This window comes from Myotis davidii, unplaced genomic scaffold, assembly GCF_000327345.1.
Source record: "Myotis davidii unplaced genomic scaffold, ASM32734v1 scaffold705, whole genome shotgun sequence".
Classification (NCBI taxonomy): domain Eukaryota; kingdom Metazoa; phylum Chordata; class Mammalia; order Chiroptera; family Vespertilionidae; genus Myotis; species Myotis davidii.
In genome coordinates this window covers 1484279-1498887 of record NW_006296405.1, presented here as the reverse complement: position 1 = coordinate 1498887, position 14609 = coordinate 1484279, and the positions used below count along the sequence as shown (strand labels likewise).

The 14609-nt window shown below is 46.0% G+C and overlaps 2 protein-coding genes across 2 annotated transcripts in view; both read left to right on the top strand.

The window, feature by feature from the left end:
• Positions 1-1283, top strand: part of FAM71F2 (family with sequence similarity 71 member F2) — a 12083-nt gene extending 10800 nt beyond the window's left edge. Inside the window, exon 4 of the mRNA XM_015568903.1 lies at positions 934-1283. Coding sequence (XP_015424389.1) covers positions 934-1126 — 193 coding nt within the window. The 3' untranslated portion in view covers positions 1127-1283. The remainder of the gene's footprint in view (positions 1-933) is intronic.
• Positions 1284-11634: 10351 nt separating this feature from the next.
• FAM71F1 (family with sequence similarity 71 member F1) overlaps positions 11635-14609 on the top strand; it is a 19118-nt gene continuing 16143 nt past the window's right edge. The window contains exons 1-2 of the mRNA XM_015568902.1: positions 11635-11927; positions 13036-13220. Coding sequence (XP_015424388.1) covers positions 11682-11927; positions 13036-13220 — 431 coding nt within the window. The 5' untranslated portion in view covers positions 11635-11681. The remainder of the gene's footprint in view (positions 11928-13035; positions 13221-14609) is intronic.

The following is a 14609-nucleotide window of genomic DNA, read 5'->3' as shown; positions in this document are numbered from 1 at the left end:
GGGGGAAAATCACAAAAAAACCTTTAAATTATGGGAAGCATTTGGTTTGCAAAAGCAAGTTTAAAACACAGACACACACACACACACACACACAAAACAAAAAAACTCACTGCATTTATCTCTGAATAGTTACAGTGTGGGGGACTTTTATTTTGTTTTGGTGCTTTGTTATAGTTTTTATTTTTTTCATTTAATATAAGTATGTATTGCCTTTGGAATCAAAATTTTAACCACACCGTGTGTTTTTCTAGACACACGAAGTGGTTGTGGTTTTTAAAAATATATATTTGTATTGATTTCAGAGAGGAAGGGAGAGGGAGAGGGAGATAGAAACATCCATGATGAGAGAGAATCATTGACCAGCTGCCTCCTGCACACCCCACACTGGGGATAGAGCCTGCAACCCGGGCATATGGCCTGACCGGGAATCAAACCGTGACCTCCTGGTCCATAGGTCGATGCTCAACCACTGAGCCATGCCAGCCTGCCGGATGTGAGTTTTTTTAAGTTGTCGGTGTTTTGGAGAACTGTCTGAGGTTTTCCTTGAACTGATGCTGACTCCAGGCAGGTTATAGTGGGCACCAGGCAGATCCCGGTAGGCTCCGGTTTTTCCTTTGTATCATAACACATTAGGTTCTCAACACATCCAAGCAGCGCCAAAGGCTTGGAGGGTGTCTGTTCCACTTCAGCAGAGCAGCCCTAGCTCCAGCCTCCCTCCTGCTTGGCTTTTTCTCCACTCAAGTCCTTCTTAGCTACATCATCCCATCTCTATGTGTTTTCACTGCCCATCATTTCCATAGTCACATCTGTGTTCAAGCCGCTCATGCTGGAAAAACATAACTAAAAAGCAGTTTTTATAATTAAAATCTTAACATTTTGTTTTCTTTTTCTTCTATTGTTTTCAATGGCCCCAAAATTCCTGGGTTCCAACAGAAAACAGGCCACTGAAATCAAGGATTCCAAGAGCTGCAGGAAGACACCCTTGCCGGTGGCATCTTCAGCCAATGTGATTGTACCGATGAGAGCCATGTTGAGCCACAGCCTCTGGGAACAAGAGAATCCAGACGAGTGCTTACCACAGGCTCCTGTAGCCAGTTCCCTAGGAGAGAACTTACTGGGACCCTGACAACTGCCCAAACGGGTGATCTTCCTGGCTTTAGTCAGCGCACTGGCTACAGCCTCCCATCATGCTATGCTGTTTTCCCACCGTGGGCCAATGACCATGGGAGAAGTAAGGTGGTGTTTAAAACAAGGTGCTCCTATACTTCCACCAATAAACCTCCAAGTGGACCCCTAATTGTTGTGGGTTGTGCTATGGCTGGGGTCGGGTGGGGTCGGGTGGGGGAGGGGGGGTTTGCAGAGAAGGACTGATTGGGAGCAGGAGCTCACTCTGTGGGAAAATAAGTGGGGAAAAGTTCCTTCTGTTCAATTAAAATCCCACAGCAGTCGAGCAAAGTCAAGAAAGCCAGTCCAGAGGAAATGGCCAGGCGAGATATCCAACTTTCTCTTTCAAAGGGGGAGGGGACAACAGGCAGGGCTGCTCCAAATCCAAAGTGAAAGAAACCCTCAGCCCTGGCCCATGTTGCTCAGTGGTTAGAGCATCGAAGGGTTGCAGGGGTTTTATTTTGTTTTAATCCTCACATGAGGATATTTTTCCATTGATTTTTAGAGAGAGTGGAAGAAAGAGAAATATCCATATGTGAGAAACACATTGATTAGTTGTCTCCTGCATGCACCCCCACCAGGACCCAGGCTAGGGTGGAGCCTGCAACTGAGGTACGTGCCCTTGACTTGAATCAAACCCGGGACCCTCTGGTCCATAGTTGGACGCTCTATCCACTGAGCCAAACTGGCTAGGGCGATTGCAGGTTTGATTCCTGGTCAAGGGCATGTACCTGGGTTTCATGTTTGCTCCCCGCTCCTAGTCAGGCGCACAGTAAGCAACCAATGTCTCTCACATCGATGTTTTCCTCTCCCCTCTCTCCCTTCCACTCTCTTTGAAAAACAGTGGAAAAATTATCCTCAGGTGAGGATTAACAAACAAACAAAAAGAAAGAAAGGAAAGAAATCTTCAGAATGATGGCGGCCAACTGGGAAATACCTTTGTGTTGCTCCACTCACTTAAGCAAGAAATTGAGTTTTTACTGCCCCACTGTAAAGCTATGAAGGCTTACCCTGGGCCATGCAAACTTCGGTTGCTAAGGAAGACATGGCTTCAGGTAAGGAAGATGGTGACACCCATCTCTGGGAGTCCTGTTGGCAAACCGGAAAACACAGTGTCGGTGCACATCAGGGATAAGGCAGGGGCTTGGGCCAACCTCTAGACCAGTGATGGCAAACCTTTTGAGCTCGGCGTGTCAGCATTTTGAAAAACCCTAACTTAACTCTGGTGCCGTGTCACATATAGAAATTTTTTGGTATTTGCAACCATAGTAAAACAAAGACTTATATTTTTGATATTTATTTTATATATTTAAATGCCATTTAACAAAGAAAAATCAACCAAAAAAATGAGTTCGCGTATCATCTCTGACACGTGTGTCATAGGTTCACCATCATTGCTCTAGACAAACGGGGAATATTTACCTGAAAAATACTACCACCACATTGAGCATGCATTTATAAAGTTCCTACTAGGTACCAGACACTGCACTGGATGCCTGGTATAGTAGAGAGAACAAGACAGATGGACAAGTGTCCTGCCGTTAGGGAGTGTAGGGGAGAGATATCAAGCTCTAGTTTGGAGACACAGGAAGGCCATGAAGGTTGACATTAAGGTTGAGCCATTCGGCCTGCAGATCAAGGTGGACTTGCTTTGCTATGGTTCACACTGTAGGAAAGAGAGTGATGGAGGGAGAAGGCACATGACTGCCCTCCCCTGTGCATTTTCAGTTGGGCTGACTAGTACATCCTGGCTAGATTGGGTCAGAAAAACACTGCAGCTGAGAGGGTTCCTAATGTGTGTGGGCTTCTTCCTGCTTCTAATAAAAATAAAAACAAAACAAAAAATTGTTTGCATGTTACAGTCAAATAAGCTGGGCATTGTTGGTGCTGGTGAGAGACACTGGAAGCTGAACTTAGAAGCGGCTAATGGTTTCCGGGGGGTTGGCCAGTGACATGCCCAGACAGGAGGTCAGAGGGAGAGGGAAACGTGGGACCCAGACTATTATTCCCTCCCTTGTAGCCGCATGAGGCTGGCTGTGGCCCTTAACAGAAGAAAACTGCTCCTCTTGAGGTAACCTCTTCCAGTCAACTCTCTCTTTCCTAGTTCCACTAACCATGCCCTTCTGTTGCCCTTCAGTGTTCTAGCCTGCATCTTGGGGATGCCAAGGGATTCACTAGTAACGTTTTAGTACCACCGGTCATAAGGGCTCTCATCTTCAGTAAGGATCCTGTCAGGTCCCTTTAGCCAGAATCCCCCTGATCCCTGATGTTTCCTCTTGGTCATTTTCCATCCACTGCCCCCCACTTGGCTCCTTAGCTAGAAATTCCCACTTGTCCGTGCTGTGATTGGAGTTGAGCCCTATGGACTTCGATGATACTTTTTAGCCTCCTTTCCTATCTCCACTTTCTCCTACTCCCACCTGCTCCTGGAGGCTCCTTTGCTCTGCTGGTCCCACACCTTCTCCCTGTCTCCAGGGAAGCAAGGCCCTAGCACCATCACTTGTGCCCCAGCACAGTCCCAGTGGTGCCATCACCTACCCTGGGGCTCTCTGCCACTCTCCCCAGGACCACTGGGACATCCTGTTAGTTCCGCCCTCACTCCCCCTCACTTCTCGTCTCCAATCTCTAAGGACGTCTGTGCAGTGAGAACCCGGCCCTGCTCCCTCCTGACAGTCTTCTCGTTGGGGGTGTACCCTGTTTTCATGGAGTAATCTTTGTCAGTTCGGCCTAAAACTCTGAAAAACGGCTCGCCCAGCTGAGCCTTTCTGCCTCTGCTGAGACAATGCTGCGATCGGCCGGGGCTTCTACATTTGAAGATTTTTCTTACTCTTGTTTTCCCTGAGCTGATTACTCATTCCCTGACCTGCCTGCCTCAGTTTGGTAGAGGTGGTGTGTTAATTTATGAGAAGATACACAATTAAATTAAATAGCTGTCTTTTTTTATATATGTTCGTTGATTTTTAGAGAGAGAGGAAGGGAGAGGGTTAGAGAGAGAAACATCAATACATCAATCAGCTGCCTCCTGCACGCCCCCTGCTGGGGATCCAGCCTGTAGCCCAGGCATGTGCCCTGACTGGGAATCCAGCAGGTGATCTCTTGGTTCCTGGGTCCAGCGCAACCACTGAGCAACACCAGCAGGGCTTAACTAGCTTCCTTTTTCCATTATGAGGCCATACCCAGACTTGAGATGTGCAGGAGGCAGCTGATGGGTGTTTCTCTCTCATCGATGTTTCTAGCTTTCTATATCTCTCCCTTTCTCTCTGTGGAAAATCAATAAAAATATATTTTTTTTTTTAAAAAAAAAAGACTGTTTAAAAAAAAAAAAAGATTATTCTGTCTTCCACAGGAGGCCTACACACAGCTTTGGGCTTGCTGGCATGGTAAGACTCGAATCCGTCTGGGGATCAGGCAACAGTAGAACCAGCACAGGGAAGATCTGTTCTCAGGGAGCCCAAAACACCCTGCTGGAGAGCCTGCAACTTTCTGTTTATTTTTTAAATATATTTTTATTGACTTCATAGAGGAATGGAAAGGGAGAGAGAAACATCAATGATGAGAGAGTCATTGATTGGCTGCCTCCTGCACACCCCACACTGGGGATCGAGCCTGCAACCTGGGCCTATGCCCTGACTGGGAATTGAACCCTGACCTCCTGGTTCACAGGTCGATGCTCAACCAGAGCCACGCCGGCTGGGAAAGGCCTGCAGCCTCCTGTGTGGAAGCTTGGACCGCGCTCCCGGGAAGAAAGGACTAGACATCCTTTTCTGGGAGTGGGGCCGGAGGAAGCTGCAGGAAGCTTGGGCGTGGGAGGGGGCCTCTGGCCCGCCACGCAGAGTGCACTTCCGGACACAGGCAGGAGGCTTGTCCTCTCCCAGAGGTTGCATTGTCCCCAAGCCGGAACCCATCATGTTCCTGCAGGGCTAAAGGGACCGTAGCTCGCTGTGTGAGTTTAATGTTCCCTCCTGGCTTATGATTTGACAGTGGTTCGCGGTGTCTGCTTTCTCCCCCAACCTCTCGCAGCCTCTAGTAATTCCTGAGAAGTTCCAGCATCTTTGCGAGCACTCAACCCCAATATGGATGGGCAGCGGAAAATAGCCTCTGCCGGCACTCCAATTACGGTAAAGCCGGTAAGGAGTGGAGAACATAAATGAAACTTAGGTTAAGACCTAAGCAGTAAGTGAGACAAGGTTGAGGAAACCTAAATCCCAACCAGAGCACCTCAGCTGCTGGGTAATCCCCTAACCCAGGGGTTGGCAAACTCATTGGTCAACAGAACCAAATACCAACAGTACAACGATTGAAATTTCTTTTGAGAGCCAATTTTTTTAAACTTAAACTATATATGGGTAGGTACATTGTTATTAACTTAATTAGGGTGTTCCTAAGGCTTAGGAAGAGCCACACTCAAGGGGCCAAAGAGCCGCATGTGGCTCCCAAGTGGCAGTTTGCCCCAGGGTTCTAATACGTACATTGAAGCCTCCCCGTGATTGGCAGGTGAATGGATGGGATGGATCCTGGATCAAGGCTGAAAAAGAGGCAGCTCTGGGATTTTTTTGTGTCAACCTATGAACCAGGAGGTCATGGTTTGATTCCCAGTCAGGGCACACGCCCAGATTGGGGGCTTAATCCCCAATAGGTGGTGTGTAGGATGCAGCCAATCAATGATTCTCTCTCATCATTGATGTTTCTCTCTCTCTCTACCTCTCCCTTCCTCTCTGAAGTCAATAAAAATATATTAAAAATAAAAAATGTTTTTACTGATTTTAGAGAGAGAGGAAGGGAGAGGGATAGAGATATAGGAACATCGGTGAGTGAGAAACATCCCTTTCTCTTCCACTCTCCCTAAAAATCAATGGAAAATATCCTTGGGTGAAGATTAACAAAACAAACAAAAGAAAAGTTTTAAAAAGAAGAAAAAAAAGAGGTTGGTGAAGGGAGATACCCAAGTTTACTGTATTTACCGTGGATGCCTGAGGGAGTAATTCTGTGACAGGGCCTCTTTACAGAGATTGCTGATTATCCACTGATATCCTTCATCCTTAAATAATAAATAATAGAATTCCTCAGTGCAAGATGGGCTCATGGTCACCCAGGTAAAAGCTATGTTTCCCAGCTTTCCTTGTAACTGGGTGTGGTCATGTGACTGAATTCCAACCAATAGGATATGAGCAAAGTGATTATGCCATTTCCAGACCATGCCCTTAAAAGGAATGAGTGTGCCCTTCCCTTCCCTTCCCCTTTTCTCACTGGCCAGGATACAAACACGATGGCAGGAGCTGGAACCGCCACCTTGGAACCCAGAGATGGAAGCCACATGTTGAGAATGACAGACACATCACCAGCTCTGGACTGCTTACCTTTGGACTGTTATGTAAGAGAGAACCAAACTTCTGTTTTGTTTAAGTCACAGTATTTCGGGCCTCTGACCACCTGGACTTATACTCCAAGTAATATAGCTTCAAGCCGTACCTATACCCAGAAACCTATACTTCCTTGTTATTTGCACTTGTGTTTTCTTATTTCAAATTGTATGTTTTCCTTTTCAAAAATTAAACTGTTAGCTAGTGCTTTGTCTAACTTTTTTTTTTCAAAGAACCAGCTTATAGATTTACTCATCTTAGTGTACTTAGAGTTTTAAGATTAGTCTTGCTACTTTCATCCTTGAATAAATCTCTAGCCATTTATGGAATTATTGGGTCACATCCTTTCCTCTGCAACATTCTCTCTACATTGTTCCATTGTCTTATGCAGCCTAAAACTGCTGAAAAGAAGTCTGAGGCCAGTCGCATTTTATTCCCCCGGTAGATTATCTGCTTCCTCTATCTGGATGTTCGTAGTAAGGTGCTTTTGTTATCTCTAAGACTTAGGAACTTTACAAGACATATTCTGGTCTCAATGGTTTCTTTGTTCAGTTTACCTGGAATATAGTAAATTCTATTCATTTGCCAAATCGAGTCTTTTTGTTTCAGAAATTGCTTTTTCTTTTATGTGTTTGACTACCTTTCCGATTCCATTTGTTTCCTCTTCATCAGGGACTCAACCTGTCTGTTGGGTCAACAGAAATGTCTTACGGATTCACCATTATCCATCCAGTGATGTCATCTCCTTGTCCTTCACTGTGTTCTGTGTGCTAGGCTCCAGCCTGTTATCCATGTCACTGATTCAGCTTTCTGTCATGTCAACTCTTACTACTTGTGGATTCTAATGTGACTTTTAGACATTTAGTGGGTTTTTCTTCTGTTTCTTTCCTTATAGTCCCAAGTCTCTTTTCATCTGATTTTGATATCTCTGATTTTTTGTTGTTGTTTCCTAAGGCCTCAAGTTGTATTTAATTTCCTTGAGGGCACAGAAAAGATGCTTTTCAAAGACTTTATTCTATTTCTTGAAATCGTATTTCTTCTGATATGTATTCTTTATAAGTATTTTCCTACTGAAATTCTTTGGGATCCCATAGTAGCACCATACTAAGAAATCTTGATGATTTTAATGAAAAAAAAAACAACCCAATATCTGAATCCACCAGCCCTTTACATATAACTTCTATTTCACAGGAAATATAGTTGCTAAAGAAGCAAGATAAATACCACCAGGAAATAGCCAGACAAATCCAGAAGGTGAGTCATTCTGTAGGACAAGGGACTCAATTGCTTCCACTGGTAGGGATCCTAAAAAAGGACTGTACTAGATCAAAATAAACATGGGGAACTGTGGTCCTGGATTGGATACGGATTTGGATAAAGCAAATATAAGAATAATTGGAGCTAATTTGACAAATTTTGGTATGGCCTGGAAATCACATGAGATGAAAATACACCAAAACACAAATGTAGAGAGTGTTGACTGAATAAAATAGGTTATAAAAATTTTTTTAGAGTATGATCCATATTGGTACACATGCGTAGGTAGTTATTACAGTCATGTTTTCTGGAAGGTAGGAATATGCTGTTTAATTTTTTGAACTTGTCTGTATTTTCTAATGTTCTACAAAGCACATGTTCTCCTTATGTAACAAAGTTTTTTAAAATAGTGACACAGATTTAAATGGGACAGCTTTGCCATGAAGATCATAAAACTTAAGTTTCAGGGCCCCATAGTCCCATGGGCCCTTCCAAGGGCCAGCTTTTTGTCCTACGTTGTGGGATTTTTAAATTTTGATTTTTTTTACGTTCCACCATTTTTTATTGTGGTAAAATATACATCATGTAAAATGTACTATTTTAATCATTTTTAGGTTTACACTTCAGTAGCATTATGTACATTCACATTGTTGTGCAGCCATCATTACCACCCATTTCCAGGACTTTGTCATCTTTCCAAACTGAAACTCTGTACCCATTAAACAACTCTTAATACTTCCCTCTCTCCAGTCTTTATTTTTATTATTATCTTCTTTAAATACTCACCTGAGGATATCTTTTTATTGATTTTTAGAGAGAGAGGAAGTGAAAGAGAGAGAGAGAGATGTTGATGTAAGAGAGGAACATTGGTTGGTTGCCTCGCATACGCACCCCCGCTAGGGAGCGAACCCACAACTTAGGTATGTGCCCTGACCAGGAAGCAAACCTGCAACCTTTTGATGTATGTAGTTGTATCCGCTGGTTTGAAGTCTGGCTCAATATAACCAACTGACCCACCCAGCCAGGGCCAGTCTTTTTATTTTTAATAATCTCCAAAATTGCATCAGCTTTAAACACAAAACCTGGGTCCAGTCCCAACTGACAAACAGATATCCTGGTCACTCCTGAGCAATTGAAATGATACCTGAGAAGGCCAAAGTGACTTTAGCCTCAAACCAATGTATAGTCACCAAAGTGCTCATCACCAAAATGTGCAAAAGGCAAGAATTGTGGTAGCATCAACATCACTGAATACACAGGAAGAGGAAAGCAACGAGTCTCTCCTGTCGTTGGAAAATATACAACTTTCTCCAGAAGCTATAACTCTGTCATTCTTAAGGTCCTACTTTCTCATAAATTAACCATAATTTCTTCATTGCTTGGAATTATTGATAAATAGTACCATCATTTCCTGTAAAATTGGTCCAGAAGAGTAGATAGTAGTTTTATGTAGTTGTATCAGCTGGTTTGAAGTCCGGCTCAATATAACAGAAAATCCTAATTTATCTTATTCAGACTAGTATCATAGTTTTATGATCATCAGAGAACTGGAGCCCTTGTATCTTGCTCTGCTACCTTCCTTAGCATACTGCTTCATGACCAAAGGGCTGCTCAAGCTCCAGCCCTCAAGTTTGTACTCCAGCCAAAAGGAAAAAGCAAGGTGTGAATAAGAGCACGTCCCCTTCCTACAATGATTCCTTACATCAACTGCACCTAACACTGGAGCTTGCACCATTTTTGCCAGAACATAGTCATGTGGCCTTACCTAGCTGGAAGGGAGACCCGGAATAATCACCTTTATTCTGAAAAATTGTGCCCAGTGAGAAATTCTATTAGTGAAGGAATGGAGACAGTGGATAATAGGATGTACAATTAAGTATTTTTCAAATGTTTTTTTAAAGGATGCAGTGTGCTAGTTTTTGAGGTTTGGTGGAGCAGGTAGAAGGGGTAGACATCTTAAAGCACCATTTCTATCACTGCCTAGTATTTTGTTTAGAGTGAAGAGCCCACCCCCTCACCTTAGCTTTCTAGACTTGGTGCTAGAGAAAGCCTTCCTCCACACACTGCAAAGTGGGTTCGATAGGATTATATGGAAAAGGGAGAGAGACATTTTCCCAACGGAAGAGAACTTTTGAATGTTCAATGGCCAAATATATCTAAATCACATATCTACGCCAATAAGCTTTCCTGTTGTGGGTAAGCTTTAACTGTGAAAAACATTATATCAATGTATTAATTGCCATTACTTTTTGTACTGTGTCTTTCTAAGAAAATGTAAACCACAGTACGTAATCTCTGCCTCATCCTTAGAGAACGTTACCATGGAGGACATTTCCCCGCATGGTCAACCAAAGGAAATGAGGAACGAGTGCAGAAGTTGCTTTACCCACCAGGGAGCTAGTACAGGTGCTTGAGCAGGGGCACAGTAGAAATGACTGCCCTAGCCCATTTGGCTCAGTGAATATAAGCGTCGCCTGCGGACTGAAGGCTCCTGGGTTCGATGCTGGTCAAGGGCACATGCCTGGGTTGTGGGCTCAATCCCCAGTAAGGGGGTGTGCAGGAGGCAGCCGATCAATGATTCTCTCTTGTCAATGATGTTTCTATCTCTCTCTTCCTCTCCCCTCCTCTCTGAAATCAATCAAAACATGTTTTTAAAAAAGAAATGACCAGCCGAACCGGTTTGGCTCAGTGGATAGAGTGTTGGCTTGCGGACTGAAGGGTCCCAGGTTCGATTCCGGTCAAGGGCATGTACCTGGTTGCGGGCACATCCCTGGTAGGAGATGTGCAGGAGGCAGCTGATCAATGTTTCTCTCTCATCGATGTTTCAAACTTTCTATATCTCTCACTTCCTCTCTGTAAAAAATCAATAAAATATATTTAAAAAAAAAAAAAAGAAATGACCAAGTGAGGGACTGATAGAATCAGATGACTTAATAATGAAATACAAAATACATCTTAAAGCTTGTGCATCGCACCTATTGGTTGTCAAATTGCTTTTCTGAATTTATCACATTTGACCTCTATGATCAATCCATTACTTAATACATCCTGATATTTTGTCCAAATTAGAGTACGGTTTCTCCCTGAGATGGACTTCAATAGTGGTCAGTCAGCTTGGTTCTTTGCCCCTGATCTAGCCACCCCAGGACTTGGGCTCTTTCTTCCTCTGGCCCAGGACTGAGGAACACTGTCACTCTGAGAGGGGGAATGGCTTGTTGATCCCGCAGAGCTGCTCATCGGGGTTCTATTCCTCCCAGCTGGCACCCTCACAAAGCCGGCCTGTGGGTAAGAAACTAATGCCTTCTACTGCTCCTTCAGTTTGACCTCCTAAGGGACCTAGCCAGCCATAGCAGAGCACAGAGAGGCACCAACAACTCCCTTCATAACCAGAAAAGGCTACCGCAGATACACCAGGGCGTGTGGGGGCCCACATCATGTAAAGCATGGGAAGGCTGGGTTTTACAGAAACGGCTCTTAAAACTCTTTGGCAGGTGGGTTGCATTAAGAGTAAGGGAGGGTTGAAAGGCAGGGAAGGTATTTTCCTCTGAGCAGTGGAAGGAGCTCCCCAACTTCCGCTTGGCTCACTTCCTTCTCAGCTCACTACCTCCCTCCCTCCCTTCTGCCTGGCTCACTTCCTTCTCAGCAAGCTCTGGGGGTCCTCGGGTTCCAAGAAGGGCTGGAGAATGTCAGGGCATAAGCAGCCAGCAGAGCGCTCTGGAGGAAGAGGGCGGCTCCTCCGCACTTCCCTTTCCTGCAGGCTTGCCCTGGTTTTTCATGATGTCATCCATTCATCATTGTGAGCTGATTGGCGGTCCCAGGCCCTGGCCTGCTGCCCAAGGCCAGAAGGGCAGAGAGAGGTTCCAGGACAAATGTGCAGCAAGCCCCTGAGCATGTGCGGAAATGTTGTCATCAGCTCCACCTAGAAAGACTTGGTGGAAATCGAAAGCAGTAAAAGTCACAAGATCCTACCCAACTTTCTCTTCCCTGAACGCTTGGGAAGAATTCAGGGGCCTCTTGCCTGTGGATGGAGAACCAACCCCCGGAGTGGGCCTGGGTGTGGAGGAGGGACTGCTCTGCCAGATGGTTCACTCTCCAGAATTCAACCTGTTCCCTGACTCCGTGGTGTTTGAAAGCAACTTTGTCCAGGTACTCCGGAGTCACTCAGCGGGCACTCCTCGATCCTCCTAAACCTGTTCCCAAGAGCTGGCCAGGAGAGTCTGTCCCTGGAACGGGAGTGGAGCGAGCGCTGGGGCAAGGAGCGGTCAGGGGGCCTGGAATACAAGGCCACCTCCACTTGACCCTGACTTTGCAGAGCCCCAGGCAGGGCTTCCCCTGCCGTCAGTTGTCATCCCCGGGGGATAGAGGCCAGGCGTTCTCGTTCTCTGCGCTGAGTGGAGGATTTGGTATCTGAATCCCCCAGTTTATTTCCTCCCCCAGGAAGCCCAAAGCAGGCGATCAGAGAGGCAGTGAAACAAGATGCCCTTTGAGGGTGTGGAACAGAAATGCTGATTGATGAGAGAACAAAAGCTGGGCCCCAGAGAGTCCTGGGCTCAGAGTGCAGTCCAGGAGGCATCACTGTGCAAGCGACCTGCAACCCTGAATCCCAGGGTCCTCTAGTGTAAAAGGGGTCGAACGGCACGAGGCTTGTCTGCACACACAGGCAGCAAAGGCCTCGGTACAGGGGCACTCAATGCACTTTTGTGTCCGGCCTGGGCTCTCTTCTCAGCGCCTGGGAATATCGAGGGACCTTACAGAGCAGGGAAGGTGCAGGAGACTCTAGGGCCCCTCAGAGAAGGGCCAAAGGACATTTTTCAAAGAAAAGCCAGGAAACAGTCTAGGGAGGATCCACAGAAATGTGCCACACGCCAGGGAACTCCTGGGTGATAGTTCTCGTGGGCAGATGCTAACAGTAGGTAGTGTCAATACGATTACAGTTGTTTCTCCAACATTGGTTTAAAACGGTGGTTCTCCCCTAGCGATGATTTGCCTTCTAAAACCAGGGCACATTTGGCTGAGTCTGGAGACATTTTTGGTTGTCACTACTTGGGTGGGGTGGGGCGCTGTGCTACTGGCATCTAGCAAGTGGAGGCCGAGGATGCTGCTAAACACCCTGCAGTACACAGGGCAGCCCCTCCCCCAAACGAAGCATTACCCTGCCCGCAATGCGAATATTGCCGAAGTTGGGAAACTCTCAGCTGAGATGTGTTGCTCCTTCTGCCAAATCTCAGGCTGTGCCCATGGGGCTGCTTTGCAGGTCAAAAAGGACAGGAACTGGATCAACATCTACAAAGCCTCCTACACCATGGCCCTCGGGGTGACCTCCTCCGTGCCCTGCCTGCCCCTTCCCAACATCCTCCTCATGGCCCGCGTCAAATGGCACCGGGGGCAGAGCCAGACGTGGAACAGACCATCTTCAGTGCCAAACATCATCCTGAAGAGGTGAGCGACACCCTTGGGAATGAGGGACAAGCGGGGACAGGGGGTGGACCCAGAGCAAAGGCTGCTCTGAGACTAAACTCAAGGTGCGAGGAAGCAGAGGGGTCAGCAGCAACGCCGTTAATTTTTCAGGCAACAGTAACCTAAGACAGTGGGCGCACTGCAAGCACCCTGGTCAGATGGGGTAAAGGGAGGCTTTGGTGGACAGGAATGAGGGGCCAATCTACATGCTCCCTTTCCTTCTCACTGCACTCACCCCACTGAATTCTTAGGAAATCTCTCTGCCAAGGGGCAAGAAAGCAGTGAGACCCGGCAGATGGAGCACAGGCTGGGAGCCACAGGTTCTAGTCCTTGGCATGCAATTAAAGAGACTCATACACTGTTTGAGTCATAAGTTACTTGATGCATCTTAGTTTTCCTACCAGTAAAATGAGTGGAGCCAAGTGTCATGAGAACTGTAATATATACTCACATCATGCTTGTCTAGGATGAAACAGCCCTTTTTAAAATATATATATTTTTATTGATTTCAGAGAGAGGAAGGGAGAGGGAGAAACAACAATGATAAGAATCATTGATCAACTGCCTCCTGCAGGCCCCACACTGGGGATCGAGCCAGCAACCAGGCATGTGCCCTGAGCAAGAATCAAATCATGACCTCCTGGTTCATGGGTCGATGCTCAGCCACTGAGCCACACTGGTTGGGCAGAAACAGCCCTTTTTAATGTTTGAGCCTCTTCACGTAATCTGTAGGATATTCAAGAATCTCTAGCCCTAGCCAGTTTGGCTCAGTGAATGGAGCATCGGCCTGTGGACCAAAGGGTCCTGGGTGTGATTCCAGTCAAGGGCATGTACCTTGGTTGCAGGCTCCTTCCCAGTCTGGGCCCTGGTCGGGGTGCATGCAGGAGGTAACCAATCAATGTGTTTCTCTCACATCGATATTTCTCTCTGTCTTTCCCTCTCTCTTCCACTCTCTCTGAAAATAAAAGAAAAAATACCCTCAAGTGAGGATTAACAGCAACAAAATAAAAGAATCTCTAGATATTCTCAGAAATCCAGATAAACCCTTCATTTCTGCATGTTGCCTGAGTGATAAACATCTCCATTATGTTTTGGAGTATCTACAGCAAGCACAGCCCAGCCCCAGCTGACCACTATTCAACCCGAAGCCAGCTCCCTGAACCTTAGCACCTTTGGGAAGAGTGATTGAGACAATAGGGTCAATGATTGGACAGCGAGGCCAACTTTGTGGCAGAGGAGAATAGCTCCCTTGATGCTATCAAGAAGGAAATGGAAAACCCTGTGACCCCAGCTACTCCTGGGCTGTCTGTCTCAAGCAGGATCCTGGGGCACCAGCATGAAAATCATGACAGGATGGGTGGAGGTTAAAAT